The 23,388-nt window shown below is 34.9% G+C and overlaps 1 protein-coding gene across 11 annotated transcripts in view; it reads right to left on the bottom strand.

Annotated features, from left to right (window-relative positions):
• Positions 1-23,388, bottom strand: part of LOC141525717 (cadherin-AgCad1-like) — a 313,469-nt gene that overhangs the window by 236,677 nt on the left and 53,404 nt on the right. For 10 of the 11 annotated variants that reach the window (XR_012478887.1, XM_074240280.1, XM_074240281.1 and 7 more), the window contains 4 exons: positions 11,284-11,449; positions 11,029-11,182; positions 9,304-9,445; positions 9,013-9,207 (listed from right to left, as the gene is read on the bottom strand). The exons of the other annotated variant lie outside the window; for it this stretch is intronic. Coding sequence is in view for 9 of the 10 variants with exons in the window: in XM_074240280.1 (XP_074096381.1) it covers positions 9,013-9,207; positions 9,304-9,445; positions 11,029-11,182; positions 11,284-11,449 (657 nt within the window). In the remaining variant the exon portion in view is untranslated. The remainder of the gene's footprint in view (positions 1-9,012; positions 9,208-9,303; positions 9,446-11,028; positions 11,183-11,283; positions 11,450-23,388) is intronic. 11 annotated transcript variants of the gene reach the window in all.

The raw sequence follows: 23,388 nt of genomic DNA, 5'->3' as shown, positions 1-23,388 counted from the left end.
GAAAACATTTATTTTTTTTTGTTTAAACTTAAATTATAGTTATTAAATTTTGTTCCTTAAATTATCAACATATATTTTTTTTTCTGTTGATACTAGAATTATCATAACATTCCTTTTTATTTTTTTCTTTTATCATTATTTACTTTTATTTTATTTAAACTATTGTTTATATTATGATGGGTTTTTCTTCACGGTGCTGGCGTCGAAAGCGCCGGGGAGTTCCACCTAAATGTTGGCTTACCTGGTTCGTAGCCTGTTGGGCGCCAGGAACGTTACGTTCCGCGGTTCGAATTCAGCAATTGATCGTCGTCGGGCGGCAGGTCAACGTCGAAGAGATCCTAAATTTTGTAGAGCGAGTGTAGAAATCGAGGCGGAATATTTTTACCACCAGAGAATAGAAAACTAGAGACAGCTCAAAGAAACAAGTAATGCGCAGGGACTATTCAATTAAAAAAGAGAATCTAAATATGATCAAAATTACAAATAATGAGTTATTCTTGGTTCGTTTAACAAACAAAATTTCGAATTAAGGAAATTAATTGCATTCGCTTTATTATCGCCAACAACAAATAAAAAAACTAACAACAAAAAAAAACAAAAAAAAAATAATCGTTTCGCTTATCGTATCGTAACAACAAATTTCGAATTTCTCAACAAAACAAATTAAATGTCGCCGCTTCGTATTAACCAATTCAAAAAAAATTAACAAAGTGAAGGAAAAAAAATGTTCTAGTTCGCGTTTATTTTCCTAACAACAAAAATTTCGACTTCATCAATATAATTAATTATCGCCACTTTCTTCGTAACAAATAAATTTGAGTTTTCAAAAAAATTACAAAAATATAATTGTCGTAGCCTTTCTTTCGTAATAACAAATTTTTAAATTAAAAAAAAATCAACAACAAAAAAAAATGTACTGTTTCGTATTTCTTTCCTAACAACCAATTTCGCATTTATCAATAGCATCGATTTGTCGTATACTGGTTCGATGATACAAGCGATCGATCAATTATCCGCCGCGGCGGGTAAGTGACCCGTCGGTAACTGTTGTTACCCGGCGGGCAATCGACGGGACAAAGCTCGAGGTATAGTTCCTAGTTACGCTCGTAGATGGACCTGGGTTCGCGCCAATTTTATTCGGCATACAATCTCAAACTTTGGTCAATTAAATTGACACTGTACACAACATTCCTTACAACGGATTAAATATTTTTGGCACCGAATACCTGGCTGACGTCACCCCGAAGCCGAAATTCAACAACGCAATTGCTGAATTTCGGTACGATTTTACTTTCTGACTTAATTACAACATTCGTAATTGTCTGATTTTCGATAACAATAAAAAAAATAATTAATTAATTGCAAATCATAACTCTCTGCGTAATCGTGGACCGCGGTGAAGTCACCCAGGAATATTAACAAATTGCGACCGCACTTACCCCGTTCGGTCGACTCTCCAGGGTGGTTTGAAATTCCTGATAGCAGTTGTCGGCGGTGCTTACGGCGGCAGAGGCTCTCGGCGATGGCGTCACGGAATTTTTCGTTGTCGGAATGACCAAATTTCTTTTCTTTTTTTTTGAATTCTTGACTGTCGGGCAGTTGACAAGTACAGTAAGTACAGCAAGTCACGAAAGAAACTCTAGCGTCGACTGGATCGACACTCAAAATAACAATTACTCAACAAACTAAGTAAATTCACCACGTAAGCGACTGAATTTTCGTAATAATAATTAATATTCGTTTTAACTTTATTTCGTAGCGTAACAACAAAAATTTATCAGCGGTTCAACAGTGGCTTTTTCGGTGTCCGGCTCAGAATTTCACAATTAATAATTGCTAATCGATTCGATTTTTCCTTTTTTATCGTGATAACCAAATTAACAACGTTCGACAGTCGTTTCGGTATCTCGCCCAGAATTTTTGGCTTTTCCGTTTTCCAGCAACATGTGGTTTTTCGCTAGCGCAGCTACCAAGCTGCGCGTCCAATCATCAGTCGTTGGATAAATTTCCAGGATCGATGGTTGGTCGATTCCCAACTTAGTGTTCCATTCGGCGTTCAGGTGGAGCCCTAGCGTGCTCCCGTTGATTCAACGTCCTGTCATTGGTCAATTCTGATTCCATTCCGGTTTCGGGTTTCCCTCGTTGATCGTTGTCGCTTCCAGATGTCTCCTCGGTCGTTGATTGCGAACTGAACTGCGGGTTCGCCCGGTCGCTTTTGTCATTCGCTCTCTCTCTCTCGCTCACACACTCTTAATTACATAGTAAATTTATTTCGAACGCATGCATCCATACTCATTTTGATAATTTGGCACGGTTCGGCTTAATTTTTAATTACCTCGAGCTTCGCCTTCTGACCGGAAACCCCTTGGGGCGACACAGGCGCGTCGAATCTCAGCAGTCCATCAGCATAGCCAACTTTATAGACTAATTAATACTTAAAAAAAAAATAATCTCTATTATTAAATTTTAGTGGGAAAATTTTCTCACGTCACAATATATACATTTATTTTGTTATCGAAAACTTCTATTTCGGATCTCGACAAAGTTTAAAATTCCATTAGGGTATTAGTTCAGGCTCAAATCCCTTAGTATGGTCAGGCCCAACTAAAACTAAATTTTTCAAATAAGTTTCTTTTGAAAATACTATTGATAAATTTGAAGATAACAAAATTTTAAAAATAAAATAAATGTATGTGTTATGTCGGACTCAACGTCCGACATTGTTATTTTATAACAAATAGAATTTAATTATTCATAAATAATTTTATGTTCTTACAACTAATTACATACATTTATTTTATTTTTAAAATCTTGTTATCTTCCAATTTATCAATAGCATTTTCAAAAGAAACTTATTCGAAAAATTTAGTTTTAGTTGGGCCTGACCATACTAAGGGATTTGAGCCTGAACAAATACCCTAATGGAATTTTAAACTTTGTCGAGATCCGAAATAGAAGTTTTCGATAACAAAATAAATGTATATATAAACAATAGTTTCAATAAAATAAAAGTAAATAATGATAAAAGAAAAAAATAAAAAGGAATGTTATGATAATTCTAGTATCAACAGAAAAATATATATATATATATATATATATATATATATATATATATATATATATATATATATATATATATGTTGATAATTTAAGGAACAAAATTTAATAACTATAATTTAAGTTTAAACAAAAAAAAAATAAATAAATGTTTTCTTTTATTTTCGAATAAAATAACGACTTAAATAAAAAGAAAAATTTAGATCTAAAAAACTAATGACAATTTGTAATCTATGCACAAATTAATTTTTATCTAACTAATTTAATATAAAAATTTGGTCACAGTAAATAATTTAATGTAAAATAGTACACATGTATGTCTTTGTCTATGCATAAATGCGCTTACGTATACACAAACACATAGATGTATAATAGAGCATAAGAGTAAAGGAGAAGCGATATTGTACTCTGACCCAAGTAGAGGGGACTCATGCAACATTATAGAAAAATCTAAGAGAGAGGGCAAGGGCTCAAGGAAATAGAAAAATAATTGGACATTATTTCTCCCATCTAGTAAAAATAAGTAACGCCCTAAAATTCGACACCTTTACGATTTTTCAACAAAAAAATATCTTTCTCGTTGTCCTGACGTCCTAGTGTTAACATCGAAAAAGTTTTTATAAGTTTCAATGAAACCACGCGTCAGATTAAAAAAAAAACAATTGTTAGTAAAGTAAATTTCAATTATGTAAAGAAACGGTAACAATGACATTTAAGTAAGTTCTTAATTAAGATTTTTATGTTTGTTTTAATAATTCAAATCTTTGTATGATAATTTTATAATATATTTATTAAATTGAATTCATTTTCTTATATTATAACTTCAATCCCTTCCCATAAAGCTTCAGATCCTTATCTATTAGCCTAACGGCTAGGATAAAAATAATTAAATTTTAGTTGCGTTTTCGACGTAACATATGTAATTAGTTGTAAGAACATAAAATTATTTATGAATAATTAAATTCTATTTGTTATAAAATAAAAATGTCGGACGTTGAGTCCGACATAACATTATCTAGTGTAGTAATTAATTTATTGTTATAAAATTATTAGATATTTTTATTTTTACACTAAAAATTGATAGCAAAATTACCGATGTTCAATAATTTTTTTTTAATAATTAAATTAAAACTAAAAAAATATTTTTCTAAAATTTTAACTTTTAGTTATTCAAATTTTCTGAAAGTGAAATATTTTAATGGTTATTTTTTAAAATAATTTTTCATAATAAAAACCATAAAAAATGATTTAAACAATGAAAAAAAATTAAAAAATTGTTAAACATTGACTGATTTTTGTATTATACTTAATGTTTATAGACAAAATTATTTATTCTATAAAATAAAAAAAAAAATTATCATGTAACGGGGTATCGAACCCCCAATTCAAAATAGAAGTCCAACGCCCAACCGACATGGCCGGAGCGCCTGACGGGACCCTAAAGCAGTGATATACATATAAACTGCATTTGGAGAATTTTGTAAGTTACCTTTGCCAATATTATTTGACTGGATAACTTGTTTGTTTTTGTGAATTCTTAATTTATTTATTGAAAAAAGTAAATAATAATGGTGATACATAATAATTAAGAAAAAAAAAAAAATACTGCCGAACGATGAATTTGAAGCTGAATTTTTTCAGTCAAGGAACTTTATTTGATGGGCTATATACAAGGTATACTATGATGAGGCTACACTGTACATATTTTCTAGGGTGCATGTTGCGCCACCATGGTTAAAATACCTTATCCCGAAACTAATCTATTACAATTCCCTCCAATCGAGTGCGGACCCCCTGGTCTCAATACTTTCTTTTAATCAGAAGATTTTTTTTTGCTGACCTATAAAAGATTAAGTCTCAGGTGGTAATTATAAAACAAGATATTCTCTACGATAAAGTATCAAATGACTTTTTGCCTAGTCTTGCCCAGAAAAAGACACATGTGGGACACTTGATCAACACTTCAGTGACGCCTATGTGACACATTAGCGACTGTTGTGTCGATTAAGGACACCTAATCGATTTATGAGCGTAGCTAACGCGATACCTAAGTGAAACTTGGAGGACGCCTACGCGACACATGTGCAACACTTAAGCAACGCCGAAGTGACACTTACGTGACACAGTAGCGATACATTTGCGATACTTGAGCGACACGTGCGACATTTGAGCTACACATATACGACCCATATGCGACACACGCACGACACTTGAGCAGAACATAAGCAACATGTGCGTTACATATTATGCGACGGATGTGCAACACGTTCGCGACACCTCCGCGAAACATGTGCGACACTTGAACAACACTCAAGCGACACTTGACACTTACGTGACACATCAGCGACACATGTGCGATATTTAAGCAACACAAATGCGACTCTTGAGCGAAACATGTGCGACACTTGAGCAACACATGTACGGCACTAGAGCGACACATGTACGGCACTAGAGCGACATATGTGCGACACATGATTGATGCTTGAGCAAAACATAAGCAACATGTGCGTTACTTACAGGACGGATATGCGACACGTTAACAACACCTTCGCGACACCTGTGTGACACTTGATCAACACTAAAGTGACGCCTATGTGACACATTAGCGACTGTTGTATCGATTAAGGGCACCTAAGCGATTCATGAGTGAAGCTAACGCGACACCTATGTGATACATGTGCGACACTTGAGCGACACCCTAGTGACACTTACGTGAGACATTAGCGCGCATATGCAACTCTTGATCAACACCTTAGTGACGCCTACGTAACACATGAGCGATTGTTGTGTCACTTAAGCTTCCGTTACTCGCGCCTTCTCTAGTGTCTCACTCGTATTCACGCCAACTTTATTATGTTGAGTAATGTTGTGCGGGGAATCCCCGTATAGCACGCGTAACAAAGGCTTAAAGGACAGCTAAGCGATTCACCAGTGAAGCTAACGCTACACCGAAGTGATATTAGCTTAACACATCAGCGATACATTTAAGACACTTGAGCGACACATGTACGACACTTGAGCGAAACATAAACAACATGTACGTTATTTATGCGACGGATATGCGACACGTTAGCGATACCTACGCGACATATGTGCGACACTTGATCAACACTTAAGTGACGCCTATGCGACACATTAGCGACTGTTGTGTCGATTAAGGACACTTAAGCGATTTATGAGCGTAGCTAACGCGACATCTAAGTGGGACGCCTACACGACACATGTTCAACACGTGAGCGACACATTAGCGAAACATGTGCGACACTTGGGGGACACCATTTCGACACCTATGCAACACATTAGCAATAGATGAGTCAATTAAAGGACACCTAAGCGATACATGAGTAATGCTAACGAGACACCTAAGTGACACTTGTGCGACACCTACGCGGCACATTCGAAACTTGAATGACACCTAAGCGACACATACATGACACACCAGTGACACATATGCGACACTAGAGCAACACTTAAGAGACATTTGTTCAACACCGATCCGGCACTGAAAGGATACTTTCGCGTGATATGAGTATTGCCTATGCGACACCTATGTTCCACATTGACGACACTTCAGGGACTCTGAGAATGCATCGCTTTTATTGCAGAGAGAAATTGGTTTCATGAATCACAGCAAAAATGTTAGCATCAACTGATCCGTATGAATATAAGAGAATTAAATTTTCTTTTTTTACACAATCTCTTGATTGAGCTACATGATTGTTACGTTCTCGCAAATTTTAAATATAATTTCAAATCAATTAATTAATATTTCAATTAATTAGTTATTACCTGAGGTATCTCGTAACGGAAATACCTCGAGATAAGAGATTCCTAGAACGTCAACGCAGCCCAGTAGACGAAACAGTCTACGTTGTGGGATTTAGACTGCGTTGATGTTCACATAGGGTAACCTGAGATGCAACGTTGCTAAAAATCATAATAAAAACTCATTGCAATTATTATTCAGATACATTCTGTCTTCAGACTTCATCTGAAGCAATGAGTCCGAGAACTTGACAGAGGAGTAAACTCTGCTGGTCCGAGGCTGAACCTGTCAATTCCTTTTTAATAAACCTATTTAATTGTAAATAAATTAAAATATATATTCATTAGAACCCTCAACTCAGGGTTGAGAGCGCTTATCAGCGTTCCACCCTGGTTCCTTTACCTAGAGCGCCAGCCAGTGTTCAAGTATCCTTTCCTCAAAATATCCTAATTATTACCCCCAGGGTGTCAGCGCTTATTAGCTGTTCCACCCGGACAAAATCGCCAAAAGCGCTAGCCAGCGTTCAGGTACTCTATCCATCACCTTCCTGTAGGCAGATGAATTAAAAAGTAAATATTAAACTTGTTAATTTATATTTTATAAATAATAAATTTAATTTTAACAAGTACTTCGCGGATAAATCAGTGACATGACCCACCTGGAGTTTATCAACTTCCTAATAAGGTCAAAATCTGGACTTAAATAAATTCTTTAAATAAAATTTATTGCACTCAAAATTCGGGAACGCGACATGATTGTTTTCTTCTGAACTTGTCAATGCTAAAACAGGATTTTATACTTTTTAAAAAGAGAATAGAATTTAATATTACTACTAGCAATAACGTTAGCTCTAGAAAAGAAATTGTAGGAAAATCAAAATTTTATTTTATACAGAAAAATTCAAGTTTTTGACCGAAATCAGTTTGTAAATTTGTTAACACTTGAAAAGGCAAAAAATCATTTGATCCTTTTTTGTTAATAATATTTTGTTCGGTACTTACCACCGGTAAGTTAAGCTCATACAGGTCAGCAGAAAAAAATTCCAAAAGGAAACCTCATTTTTTTGTAAATTTCACGTTTTTCACCGAAATTATTTAGTCACTTCTTTGAGGCTCTTATGAGCAAAAGAGACTTCTAAATTTTCTAAAGGATTATATGTTTTTCCATATTTACCAGTAAAAAGTTGACCTAAAAGTAATAGTGTAGAAAAAATTCAAATTATGTTTCCTTATTTCCTTATTTTCAAAAATCCGGAAGTTATTGTTTTCACCCCGTTTTACCAAAATCGAGTTTTCATCAGATCTCGACGGAAGGAAGCTTCCCTGACTACTCCTGCTCTGTGTGTGTGTGTGTGTGTGTGTGTGTGTGTGTGAACCTATCAGAACTTTTGAACGGCTTGACCGATTCTATCGCGGTAGACGCCAATCGAAAGGGCTTGACTAAACTTAGTTTTTTTAATATGGTTTGGACCGATTCGGATGGCTAGATTTTCGGAAATCTCAAAAAAACTACGAAAAAAATTTTTTCAAATGTGGTTTTTTTTTAATAACTTTTAAACGGCTTGACCGATCAATTCCAAAAACTAATCAGCTCTTAACATGGAAAAACTATGTCGATTGCCACCAAGCCGGTCAAAATCGGTTGATTCGTTCGTGAGTTATCGTTGACGAAAAAAATCGACAAAAAGTGTTTTTTTCGAATTACACCGAAATTTCTGGTCTAATCAATTTGTGTTTGAAAGTATATAATAGAATTTGAAAACCTACGTCGAAAGCCGCTGACCGCGTGAAAATCGGTTCATTCATTCAAAAGTTATTGCGGTTTGAAAATGAAAAAAAAAGTCATTCATTTAACTCCTATCAAACTTTTGAGCTCGGAGAGCTCAAAACTACACGAAAATTAGATTTTTGAGCTCTTCGAGCTCAAAAACATAATAAGTACAATTTCGAGCGCTTCATCACGAAAGTAGCGGAAAGTTGCAGGGATGGCCTTCAGGGTCCACCGTTTTCTTAATTTTTTTTTTCGAAATTTAGTTTGACACATGAGAAAAACACGTTTAAAAATTAACTATCAATTGCTCTTAAATGAATTCAATTATTGTAAGAAAAAAAAAGCAAAATAAGAGGTGTTCGTCATTAACTCATTGATAATGAGTGTGATCACTTCTTCTTTGAACTAGTTAAACTTACATGTAATTCCCTCAATAAGATAATTATCTCTCAGCTTTATATTCAAGGTATGAATCGCAGAACCGAAATCTCGATCAAGAATATAATTATCAGCTAAGTTTATTTGAAGTAAGCCATCGAATTTACCCAATTTAAAATATTGTAACGAATCTGAATGATTAGTATTTACAAGATATGATACATTATTGTAAGGATCTGAAAAGATTTTTCAAATTTTATTTGTATTAGTTATATTTATCATATAATTTATAATAATAAAAATTTTATATGGTATATTGAGATATATCTCACAAGTTCGGTCATCGTCCTTAGCAATGAGTGTAACTATCTTCATTCTATTTGGAGACTTCTCTGGAATGTGAATTATTGAAGAAAGTTGATTATTCAACAAATAAGGTTCTTCGTCATTCATATCAATAACATATATATAAATCTAGAAAACAAACGTGACAGATGAAACTAGTTATTATTCATAATTATCAAAAATAATGAATCAAAAAGCAAGTTGCGTTGGTCATTGTAACCGACATATTATAAATAGTAATCAATTTTAATTGTTCGGTGCCGCAACTAGTCAACCGACAATTCAACAATCTCAAAACGATTCATCCGAAGACAGGAAAAGACTGGCAATAGCCTAGTCGGCTCGGTGCCCACTTTTCGAAAGAATGGCACCCGGGTTCGATTCGGCACGCACTAATATTTTTTAGTGAAAAATATGTGCGTTACGTTTCCCGCCTCTGGAAGTGGTAGAGATAGACGGGCGGCACACATCTGACTTGAATGATCACCCAGTTAAGCAACAACTTGAATTGGTGACCAATCTAGTCGGCATTGGCTAGCGCGAGGGATCTCTGCACACTAGGAGAGGGGCCTAATGCTCCAGTGGTCGATAAAGAAGAGTTTCTCATCAATCACTGTAGACTTAGCCCAGCTCCGACTGGACTATCATGGGTATTCCTGTGGTTTTTCTATGTTACTGCTCCAACAGCCTGAAAGGTGAGGTTCAGGGCAAATGCGGTACAGAAAGCACAAGTCGGTCCACAACCGCAAAATGAAAAGTAGAGGAAGTGTCAGGTGGGACTCGCTGATGTCCAAAAAACAAAGAAGAGCAAGTAAAGCGTAAATGTTAGGAGAAAGAGGGGAGATCAGCCTTGTAAAAACCGAAAAAGGTGTACAAGTAAAAAGCAATTCTTCTTCTTCTCATCCTGCTTTTGTCGAGCTTGAAACGATCAAAAATTTACTAATTAGTCGATTTCCGTAGCACTATGTCTTTCGGTCACACTACTTCTCTCTTTACCACTGCACGGCTCACCTATTTTAACCCAGACTACCCCCTCCTATTCTCCCTTTAGGCCCGAAGATCGAGACGCGCCAGTGCTATGTCGAATAGTTATCGATATCCGGTGACTTATCGATTTAGGGTAATTTTACCCTGTTACAACTTGTTATGTATTTTTATATTTTTATTCAACTTGATATGTATTTATGGTTAGTAAACTGGCGTTTGTTGTTATTTAATAACATTAGGTTCTCTTCGCAATGAACTGCCAACAGAGAAATAATAAGCGTCACTAAATAATAACTGACGTAAACTTTGAGTAAGAAAGTAAACTTTGCGGCCTAGGCTGCGGAAAAAGGCGGTATGGTAGAGTCTCTAGAAATGTTTATCTTTTCGGACGCCACCCAGCGTTAGAAAGCTAAACTTTCGAAGCAAGTAGGACAAAAACTCGATTTTTGCAAAACGTGGAAAAATCAATTACTTTCCGATTTTTGAAAATCTTCGATTTTCTTAGCGGGAAGTTAAAAATAATTATTCATTTTTATTGGTGTTTCATCGCGAGTACTTCGGTTTGGGATAATTTTATCTGAGAATGCATTTGTATAAAGCCCTGCTTATATTGTAAAATATAACACTTTGGATAAATTGATTGTATTAACTATTAATTCTTAATGACCATAGCACTCTCACTTTTTCTACTCAAGAAATATTTTATTTAGAAACACATAGTATACCTTGGTGGTGTTAACATTATCTCCATCACTGGCTGAAATATTGTAATGAAGATATTCATAGTTTTCGGCGTCTATTGCTTTGTCTTTACCAACTCTTATTACTCCAGTCTTATTATTAATTCGAATCAAGTCATGTTCGGTGTTATTAACTGGTCTAACGTTTTTGATAACAAAAAAATTCTATTATATATGAATTGAAACAGAAAATAATATATTATTTTTGCAATTAGTAATAAAGTTTCTGAGTTCACTAACTCGATAGAGTAAAATATCCGATTGAACAAAGGCCCATCTGCATCAACAGCAGTTATAGCACCAATAACGGTATCATATAGTTGATTTTCACTCACACTCATTGGTTCAATATTGTTGAAAATTGGTGTGTTATCATTAATGTCAATAATATAAATGGTGAGTAAAGCTAAAAAATAAAAATCATATCAAATTAAATTAAAATGATATAATAAATCGAAAAAATTGTTTCATGCCAATTTAGTTAATAATTAAACTCGTTACTCTCTCAATTGTGTGTATTTTCATTGAAAATTTTTTTCTCTGCTAAAAACCAAAGTCCTGCTTGAGAGAATATTTCTAAAATTTATATACAGAGAGAAAAGTATATTTATAGTTTCTGAAGCTACAATCTTAAAAGAAACTAGTGGAATTTCACTGATTCCAACCAGTAAAGACAACCCTAGCGGATCGGTTTATGCTCAGTATACACTAAGTATACATAGTGTATAGGTGTCGAATTTATCCAAAATATACGCCGCGTATACACCGATAATTTTTTTAAAGTTCCCGAGTTTGAAATCTTTCTAACTGTTGATTTAAAAATTTTTTTTAATTTATCAATAAGAATTGGCTACAAACTGCCAGAAACTGATAAAGGATAAAGGAAAAAAAAATAAAAAAATTTCAATTTAAGTTATGCATGAACGTTTTATTAAAGTATTCTAAAAGTAACTTTCAAAAAACATTACAGTGAAAATTTTGTTCATGGTATTTTGAAAATTTGAAAATCGTAAAAGTAACTTCTTAAGATTTTAACACGCATAGATATGATAAAAATTTAATAGCCAAGATTTGTGCTGGAAATAATAAAAAGTTATGAGAATAATTAGAAGATATTTTTAATTAATTCATAGTTTTTGATTTTGGAAAAGAATTCTATCAGAACAAAAATGAAATTTATTTTTCATCATAATAATATTTAAATATATTTCTGTTCTTTGAAATATTTTCAGAAAACTATGATAAAATGTCTAATCAATGTGAGCTACGTTAAGAGAAAAATTTATTTTTAAAAAAATGAGTAATGGAATAAGAAATTTTGTTGAAAACTGAACGATTTCATTTCTTAGCGATAGAAATAAAAATTTTACTCACAACAACTGTTTTGTTGAAAAAATTTTTATATATTTAAAAAAAAAACAATTATAAAAACTTACAAGTTATCTACCTAAATACTTTTTCTTCAACTCCAAAATAATTTTTTTCAACAAAAAAGTTACTGTGAGAAAAGTCGTTTTTTCTTTAGCTAAGAAATAAAATTGTTGAAAATTCCTGAAACTGTCCTAAAATTTTCGATCTATTAATTTTAGGACAAATCTGCAACCGTGCAAAAATAAATTGTCTTTCATAAAATTATTCGAAAAACGTTCAAAATTGTCCTAAAAATATTTTAAAATAAATCATCTTATCGTCCATAATCTGCTGTATTTGTAATTTTTTTAAAATGTAAAGCAAAATTCGAAAAAAATTTCCTCGAATTTTTTCATCACAAACCGACTATATATCACTGTTTTACTTTTCAATTATCTGACATTGCTTCAATGAAAAAAGTGTTATGTAAATTTGTAATTATTAAAATAAGTTACATAAATTTTAGTGATAAATGAATTTTTCCTATGTCATATGGATATTTCTATCATGTTAATAAAAAAAATTCTCAGGTTACCATTGGAAAAATTTCTATGTTAACATTGGAAAAATTCCTATGTGACATAGGAATGTTTCCTATGCAAAAATAGGAAAAATCCCTATATTTTTTTCTCCGTGTAGAACAAAAAAATTGATAAAACAATATACTACAACAATGCAAATAGTCCAATCTTTGCCGCCCAATCTCTCGAGAAAATTTTGAAATTCAAGAGTCCCGAATAACAGAATAGAAATGAGTTGTGCCCTCATCCTCATCGGTGGGTCATCAATGATCATTCTAGTCCCGATATTCATAGGTAAAACCATGTGCTTTCTTTCCATAATCTAATATAATCGATATATCACAAAATATAAAATAGGTAATAACTCGTAATTCCATACAGAAACTGCCAGATTTAAAAGACGGAGCCATACTCAGGTCAGCATTGGAAATCCAGCTTCTTCGGCGCACCCACATTAAACCATGATTGAATCGAGACTGGGAATTCAATCTGGGCTAATCCAATGATTACCCCAGTTTGGTTAGGACTGGGAAACCTAGCTTTGGCCGACCCAATGATTACCTGATCGTGGGCCAAGACTGGGAAGCCTACATTGTTAAAAATGTTTTTAAAATTACAAATGTTTAACAAGACAAAATCTTAGTGAAATTAAAAATCAGTGTGTGGCAAATAATGTTAGAAAACCTACTAAGATGAGTTGTAATTTTTACAAACTTTACGTAATCATTCTACGAGTATTGGAATTTTACCAAACCGTGAGTCAATTTTCGATAAAAAATTTATAAAATTTACAAAAATTATTTGTAATTCGATTTATTCCAGTTTTTAGTAAAGTTACAACAAAATATTGAAACTCAAATTTCTATTAGTAGTTAAAAGTTTACAAATATTCGTTGTATTTTTACAACTCTGATTTTTAGAAATTCACGGTGCATAGTATAATATAAAAAAAAAAATATTTAATATTCATATACTTTTTTTAATTTAACTAAATCATTCATTTTTTATTCTAGAATTTTGAAATTTACCTAAATTGTTTGAACTTTCATTTGTTACATTTTTTTGTTATAAACGATTTTATGTAACAAAGGAAAAATCCTTTTTTTCACCTATTATCTATCGCTACGACAACCCAACGCTACACGTTCTAATCTCCAGCGAAGAACTACAGAAGGTGATATGTAAACTCAAAAACAACAAAGCAACTGGTCCGGATGGTATTTTAAATGAGATCCTAAAACTGCTCCCGAACAACTGGCAAAATTACTTAGTAAAGTTATTCGACAAAGTACTTGAATCTGAAATCTGTCAAGTTATGACTGGTCAAAGGCTTTGCTTAGCATGATATACAAAGAAGGTAGCAACACAGTGACAGCGAACTGCAGAGGTATAACATTAATTGCATTAATTAATCCCATTACGAAACTTATCACATCAATACTGAAAGATAAACTTGAGAATTGGGCTGAAACTAACAAAATAATACCTGATTGCTAATTTGGCTTCCGGAAAAACAGATGCTGCACTGATGCAGTATTCATTTACTCATATTGTGCAAAATAATTTTACCCTTTTTGTATAATTTAATTACACATCTCACAAAAATTAAGGGAACAAGAAAAAATTCCAAGTTTTTAGGGGTTGTTATGTCCAAGATTAGACTTATTGAAATAAGATGGGTGTTTTACTTTTGTGGTGAATTTATTTTAACTATAGATTTACAAATTCTAAATTGAAAGTCTGAATATAAAGGTAACTTAATTTGTTAAATATTATAACTTACAATAACCCGATGATCCCTGTTGAGTTGATCCTTGATTGGATCCTGCTGTATGTTTTATCAGGATACGGGATGTTCACTTGTCTCAAACTACCGAAGTCGTTATTTTTGTGTTGTTTCACGTTTTCCACGATATGAGGAGAAACAAAGTGTGCGGACACTTGAATGAAATCAGGAAAAATGTATTGACTCAAATTGAAAGTGAACGGTTATTCTCAGTTACACGTTTTCCTACTGTATGTAGAGAAAACTAAGTATGCGGATACTTGAATGTAACTATTAAAATTTAACACTTGAAAATGGTATCGATTGACCAAAGTTTAAAACAAGTAACTGATAACTAACTGTTGAGAGAGTTGAACTAGGACTGAACTCGTACTGGAGATTAGAAAAAAAAGTAACGAACTCTTAGTTATATAAGTGTTCTCTAATTAAGGCTCCACCTATTGGGCCTTGAGTTGGGGCACAGCATTTTCCAATCAGGGTCAGTTTTCAGGGTATCACCCCTACTCCGTAACTATTTTGGGCAGGTAAAGGACTACCCTGATGCTAGCTTGTCAGTGTGCACACCCACTCACAAACTAACATTTTTAAATAATAATAATCATATTGTTAAATAATTATTTAACTAAAACTAATTATCTCTATGTTAATGATTATTAGCAATCTTCAACGTTTTAGTACTTATAATAATGTTTATTTATTAACAAATTTTTCTTATTGATTCTATTACAATTATATTATTGGTTTTTATAATTGTTATTCATTATTAATTTTTAACTGTTATAATTAACAATTCTAAAAATGACATATTATAATGAATATTAATATGTCGAATGTATATTAGTTTATAAATTTATTAATCTGTATTATTTTATTAATTTATTAATTTGTTAGTTTGTTATTTTATCCTCATTTGGTGTACACGTGGCAGTATTACAGTCCTGTATATTTAACCATTGGATTTTCTTTTAACTATTTTTAACTAAATAAGTAACAAATTTTACATTTTAAAAGATTACAAAAAAATACCTCAGACGATTATAAACCCTTATTCCTAAATTTATTTTAAATGGTTTATGGATCGTTTAGTACCAAGGTTTTATGTTATCTAAGAACCTTTTTGGATTATAGTAAAAAAAAATATTAGAGAAAATAAAATGCATTAGGCTATTTGTGTAGGTATTTTTAAGCAAATAACCTAAGTACTTTTGAAATAATATTACTATTATTTTATGGTCTTGGGTTTTTTTTTATTTTTTATTTTTTTTTTTTTGACCATTAAGAAAGATAAAGTTCTTATCGGTTTTACTTGGGATTTTATGTAAATTTTCCCTTGATAGAAAAAATATATAAAAATTTGGCCAGACATAACACCACCGCCGTTAGACGGAAGCGCGAGTGGCTTTGAAACGAAGTGCGACGTAACTTTATTTTTCTTATTCATGTGAGGCAGGTGCTGAATTACACGAAGACTGTAGCGTTCGTTGATTTGACCGTGGTTGTCTCTGTTGAGGTGGTAGTGGCGGGTAATGTTGGGTAGATCTCTAGAGCCGATGGTGGTATTACAATCCCGGCTTCCACATTTTCAACTGACTGAGGCTGGGTGGAAGACTGTTGAACTTGTTGATTTAGATGTAAAAGCAGATGAGTAATGGAATCCCATATAGCTCCTATAAGATGAATAGACCATCCGTATACCGAGTGGAGAGCGTAACCGTGTATTACAGTGTCTACAAGGAGTTTAATAATTCGTAGACACATGATGATTCCGATGATGCCGGAACAGTAGGTGCCAAATCCAATGAATTTTCCCCATGTTCTGGACCAAGCACTTTCTGCAAGATGTTCTAAAATATCTTCGTCGAGTGCATATAGCAATGATGGACTCTCGTGGGAACCGTTGGTAAACTGTCGAGCTATGGTCTCCATGACTACATTTTGTTCCATGGTGAACATTATCCTCCCTCGCATGGCTTCTAGATCGGCTTCAGAGTAAATTCCTCCGGTGGCAAGATTTGCAGGATTTTGGTATTCCCAGGTCATCTTGGTACTCGGCTTCAGGATTTTTGGCGGCATCGTTTCGATAGGTTTTGGCAAGAATTTATACCAGGTGTTGCCCAATTTATATTGTTGCAATAATGGGGTGTTGCATGGTAATTCTGCAGCGTAATTTGTTATGACGTGCGTCCGTGGTGTTAAATATATTGTTTGGTTTCCCCGTTGAGCCGGCATCCGATTGTAACATCGTTCCAACTGTTGAATCTTGACTTCGACGGGAACGCATTGAACTATGTGGATGACTTCTCCAGCAACTACCGCCATATACCCAGGACCCTGCATGTAGCGAAAGGCGAATTCGTCTGGCTGCGTTGAAGCGATGGACAATGTATTTTTCAGCACCTCTCTCTCTAATTGACACTTTCTCATTAATACATCTAAATATAAAGTTTTGACCTGAGACCTCAAGTATCTTTCTACGTAAACGAATTTCGCATTTCCGTAGAGAAATATATCTAGATTGTCGGGATTTGATTTCACGATATTATTTTTTTCCAATGACTCTAAGTTTGAATTTTCAACAATGACTAATTTAGGATGTTCAGTTTTTATTAGTTTAATGCCACATGAGGTCTCAGTTCCTGTAATACTTAATGAGAAACTTGTGTCTCTTACATTGAGTGAGTACACAGTTTCTTTAGTAGAAGTTAACTTTGTGGCTCGACCACGATATAAAATAGAGTAAGTATCTGGAAGGCAGTACTTTCGTGGTAGTGCGTTCCAGTACGAATACCCGTTAACAGGGTCAATACAATGACCTTTGCTTAATTTACAATGGTATCCCGATGGTAAATATATTTTGTCATCTGCGACTTTTACTCGCGTATTATGTGACTGGATTGTTATTTTAGCAGTTCCGACAACAAATACACTATCCCAAGTACCGTAAGGGTCACTATATTGAGAGTTAGTGCAGTCGGCATTGTTATTAACACTACCTGCTAAGGTAATGCTTCGCGTGATAGTTACATTGATCGGGATACCATCGATAATAGTGTTTCCTATCTGAATTGTGCCATGGTCGTGTGCTACCTGACACAATTCTCGAGATATGGGGTATATATATTCATTAATCCCTGACTAACTATTGAATTATACGACTGCCAACCGCAGTGTTGTATAATTCTTCTGATTTCGATTTTACACTGCATTACATTAGTGTGATCAAATTCATTAAGTTGAAGCAGTGCAATGTCCGGAAGGGACTCTTCCACTCGATCCCCTTCGAGATCACATTCGTCGATGTCGATCAGTGAAATAGTGGTGGTATTTAAAACTTTATTGCCACAATCATAACGTATGATTGCGTCTACTGCTTTCCAACTGAACCACAACAGGATTAATGCAATGTAATTCATGATCAATAAACTGATGATCCTAGAAATAAAATTATTATAATCTAAAATCGGGATCGGGATCCATGACTTTAGGACGTTTGGTTTTAGGTTGTAAAACTTTGATCTTTGTTTTCTTTAACCGATTAGGGTGTACAATTTTAGATTTATTTTTGATTTTAATTTTAACGTTTCCATTGGAGAAAACTTCTTCTATTTTGTAGGGGCCATCGTAATGATCCCCGAATTTATGGGGTTTTGGCCCTTTTAATAAGAAAACATTGTCACCTACGTTAAAGGTGACTGGTTTTAATTGTCTATCGTAGTATTCCTTGGATTTGAGTTTTGCGTTAACTAAATTTTCATGAGCTAAACGGCGTATTTTAATCAACTGGTCTACGAGATTACTGATATAATCATGGTAGTTAGGTAAGCGATCTAAATCATGAGGTGGAGCACTAGTTGGTACCCTAGCGACCCTTCCAAATACTAATTCATAAGGAGTAAATTGAGTTCCTTGATGAACACAAGTATTATAAGAAAAAGTAGCTAGTTCCAACCACTGATCCCATTCTTTATCGTGTGTTACATACTGCTTTAGATACTCTCCTAGAACGTGATGCGACCGTTCTAGGGAACCGTTAGATTGAGGTCTAAATGCAGTAGTCTGAATTTTTTTGATTTTGAATCTTTTACAGATTCGTTGCATAAAGCTACTTATGAAATTTCTGCCCTGATCAGTTAATACCGCTTTTGGGGCACCGAACGAGCATATATAGTGTTTGATAAACGCGTCCGCGACTGTTGTAGCTAACATGTTGGGAAGAGCAATTGCCACGCAAAATTTGGACAGTTGATCTTGAATTGTAAGGATATACTCCTTACAATTCTTAGTACGAGGTAAAGGACCTACTATGTCCATCGCGATTTTCTCAAATACTGTCCCAGGAGTATCTGTGATAAGCATGGGTTGTCGCGTTATTATTCGAACCAGTTTCTTTAGTTGGCATTCTAAGCATTGCTGAATTCGTAATTGGATATCGGCTTTTAGATTTTCCCAAAAGTAATTTGCTCGTATCCTATTAAAGGTTTTGGAAACTCCCTTATGACCACCTATCGGGGACTTATGTGCTTCAAAAAAAATAAGATCGCGTTCTTCCCTAGGTACATATCGAATTGTTCCGAGACAAATAATGATTTTTATTGGTTCCGATCCATAAATATCGTGAATTACTGCAAGGATTTCCGCCCATGGGATATTCTCGATGTAATTCGAGAAGGCTATTGATAACGAGGTTATCCCTTTATCACGGAAAATCCCTTTTAATTTTACTAGGCATTTGGCGAGGTTGCACCTAGTTCGAATGACCGATCCTCCTTCGACACCGCAAATTACTAAACCGAAATAATTTTTATTCCCGTGTTTGCTACAATGAATTTGTCCGATATCCATGAATCCTGATTTCGGTAATCTATTCTGAGCTTGTAAAGCTCGAGACCCTTCATCTATCGGCTGACCAGATTCATTTAGGAAATAAACTAAATTATCATCTCGGTATTGAAAGAGATCTTTTACTACTATGATATTTGTTACGCGTTTTGGTTTGATATGTTGATCGAGATCGTCTACTATAGGATGGTCCGATTCACCAGAAGATGAACTACTATCTGAATGAGTATTTTCATCGGGTTCAATGGCGTCGTTATCATCGAGATGTGTGCTAATAATCTCATGAGGTTTCGGGGACCTCCCTCGCATGGGGACTTCCCGAGTGTTGATTTCGTCAACCTTTCCATCCAGGTTCCCGCGATTTTTCGAGGGCCTCCCTCTTTTCTGAGGGACTTCACGAGTGTTTTCGCGACCTGTCGGATCTCCAATAGTCCGGTCAGAAATGTCTGGTATTTCTGTCGACCGATGAGAAGTGTTATTTTGGGACTTCTCTTTTGCTAATTGTGCGCGAGTGACTACATTTACGTTTTCTACGGGATTTCTAGATAACGCGTCGGCATTTAAATTTATCTTACCCGGTTTGTAAACTATATCATAGTCGTACTCGGTTAAACGAAGACGCCATTTTAAGATTCGAGCGTTTCCATCTTTCGCGGATTTAAACCATACCAATGGTTTGTGATCGGTATATATTTTAAAATTCCTCATGTACACGTAGGGTCGAAAATGTTTGACTGCTTGAACGATTGCCAGAGCCTCTTTTTCGTACGTATCATAGCGCAATTCTGGTCCTCGGAGGACACGCGAATAATATGCGATGGGTCGATCTTTTCCCGCTTCACCCTGTGATAAAACTGCTCCGATTGCATAACCGGACGCGTCAGTTGTTATATTAAAGGGTTTATCAAAGTCGGGATACTGTAAAATGGGAGCTGTACATAAGGTATCTTTGAGTTGGTCAAATGCTTTTGAGTAGCCTCGGTCCAAACGAATTCAGCTTCCTTTTCTAATAATTTTGTTAAAGGTTTCGCGATTGAAGAATATGATTTGATAAATCGCCGGTAATAACCTGTGAGGCCTAAAAATTCCCTAATATTTCTTTGGGTTTTAGGTACCGGGAAATTCTGGACGGATACTATTTTATTTGGATCAGGTTTTAATCCTTCATCACTAATTACATGACCCAAATAATTTACTTCCGGTCTCAGAAATTCACATTTATCGGGTTGTAGTTTGAGATTAGCTTGTCTTAATCTCATCATTAACTTAGTGAATTTACGTTCGTGTTCGTTCAAATCGCGAGCGAAGATAATTATATCGTCCAAATATACAAACAAAGAGATACCCTGCAATCCCGTTAATACCGTGTCCATTAACCGCTGGAACGTAGCCGGAGCATTTTTTAATCCGAACGGCATTCGACGATACTCCCAATGTCCCAAGGGTGTCGAGAAAGCAGTCTTTTGACAATCTCTCCCATCCATTTCTATTTGATTGTAACCAGAAGCTAAATCGAAGACAGAGAAATATTTAGACCCTCCCAGTTGATCCAATATGTCCGCAATGTTGGGTAAAGGGTACGCGTCAGTAATTGTTTCTTCATTTAACGGTCTAAAATCAATTACTACCCGCCACCTCTTATTTCCGTGGGAATCTGGTTTTTTTGGTACAATCCACACTGGACTATTATAAGGCGATTCAGAAGGTTGAATGATGCCTGAGTCTAATGATGCCTGTACGTATTTGTCTAGTTCAGTCTTTAAGGCTTGGGGAATTCGATATTGTTTTACGGTGATCGGTCTGTCGTTGTGCGTCGGTATTCTATGTCGAAAGTTTTTAGTAGAACTTAGAGGTTCTCCCGGTAAATAGAATCGATCCGCAAAATTTTTTATTAAACGTTCGACATGGTCCTTTTCCTCTTGGACCAGATAATCTAACCGTAGCAAGGATTTGACTTGCTCAAAACGTTCGTTGTTTTGGAATTCAGTCTGTATAGTATATATTCGCTTGGTGATGCCAAGGCTTAGATGCATGTCTATGGGGGTAGTTATTGGATCAACGATGGGATGTTCGTCTTCCTTAACCCTTTCTACCTCGCGGAGAGCTAAAGTAGGAATTCTTACTTGTACTTCCTCTTCGGTAGTGTTATAGATTTGTAAATAAGCGCGACCGTTATTACTTGAAACTAAACAATTTCCTGCAAAAACACCCCTACAAATTTTTAGCTTAGGAATGAATCCTTCCTTTATTTCTGGATTCGATATATTTACAAAAAGGTGGATTCACTCCGAGCTGGAATGTACATAACCCCATTTTCGACCCGATTGGGTTTCTTAAAGGGGTATTTACAATCGCCGATTTGTAGTACACGGTCCTTGTAGTCAATCTTAGCCTCATGGGTAGAAAAATATTCCGAACCTATTAAACCTGCGTGGGGTATAGCTAAGGTATCGGGGACTACATGCGCTATCGTGCTTTTACCGAAGAGTTTAATCTTAACACTTCCTAACGTCGTAATAGGAATGTTCGCGATCCCGTGTAATTCTATTTTATCTTGATTATTTATTAAACTAGAATTTTTAATATATTTAAGCTTAATTAAAGTGGGTGAAGCCCTGAATCGAGCATCATAACGACGTTTCGACCGGATACCTTACCTATTATGGTATAGGGTAGGTTATCCGGGTCTAAATTAATATTAATTTTATTTACTCCGAATCGTCGAAAGTTACTTCCTGTGTCAGGTTCACAGGTTGTGTCGGTCGATTGTTTCTCCCCCCGTCCCGTAGAAAAGAAGTTGTCGCTTGAATTTGTTTATTTAAAACGTTACATTCGCTAGTGTTGTGAGTGGAGGTTTTATGGAGAGAATAATACTTTTCCGCCCTTTTCGTTACGTTCCCGTTTATCCCCGCGGTCTGTTTTGGTAATGATTTCGCGTTGGGATTCCTATTGCAATATCTTGCGGAATGTCCTTTATTTCCGCATAATTGACATTCTACGTTTGCGTATTTATTTGGATTAGGGTTAAGTTGCGGGCAGGTCTTTGCTATGTGACCTGGCGTAAAACAAATTTGGCACGAAAGGTTTGTGCAGTTTTTCGCGAAATGACCGGATTTTCCGCATTTTCGACACGCTCCGTAGGTGTCACCGTCATTTGTTTTGTTATTCTTGAAGTTATTGTTGGTGTTTGTTTGTCTCGCGTTTGAATTTCCGGCAGTTAGATTATTAGCGACGAAATTAACGGGTCTATCGTTATTGGGATGTCTTTCGATTTTTTTAAATTCATTTTTGTGTTCCGCGTTTGGATCGCGGTGCAATTCTTTTCGTACTTTTAATTTTTTTTCGATTTTCATCGCGTTAGTTAGAGCTTCTTCAACTGTGTTACAAACCGGCATACGCTGGTCGATTTCATTGACCAGATTTTGCATGAAACAGTTCGCGATAGAAGAATCGATTTTAGTTTTAAATTCTCCTAAAGCAGCAGCGATCGCGTCAGGGTTTTCCGCTTTGTGACACTCCACGATTTCATGTCCTTTCCTACGCAACCGATTTACAAATTCTATTACCGGTTCGTTTTCTTTTTGATAAATACGACCCAACTCCCCTTGTAATTGAAAGAGTGATTTGTTGGGTATATAGATTTGTTTTAATTTGGTTGTTAGCTCTGTGATTGTTGCGGGTATTACTGAGTTCAAGGAAGTTTTTATTTTTGCGCTTAACTTTATTCCGTAAATTAGTTTAGTTAAATTTGCTTCAGCTCCATCAGGTAGGACAGACTTGGCTTCTTTA

Source organism: Cotesia typhae, unplaced genomic scaffold (assembly GCF_013202065.1).
Source record: "Cotesia typhae breed Kobodo isofemale line unplaced genomic scaffold, CoteBio_Ctyphae contig_27, whole genome shotgun sequence".
Taxonomy (NCBI): domain Eukaryota; kingdom Metazoa; phylum Arthropoda; class Insecta; order Hymenoptera; family Braconidae; genus Cotesia; species Cotesia typhae.
Note: the sequence above shows the minus strand (reverse complement) of the source record. Positions and strands in the feature narration are given on the sequence as shown.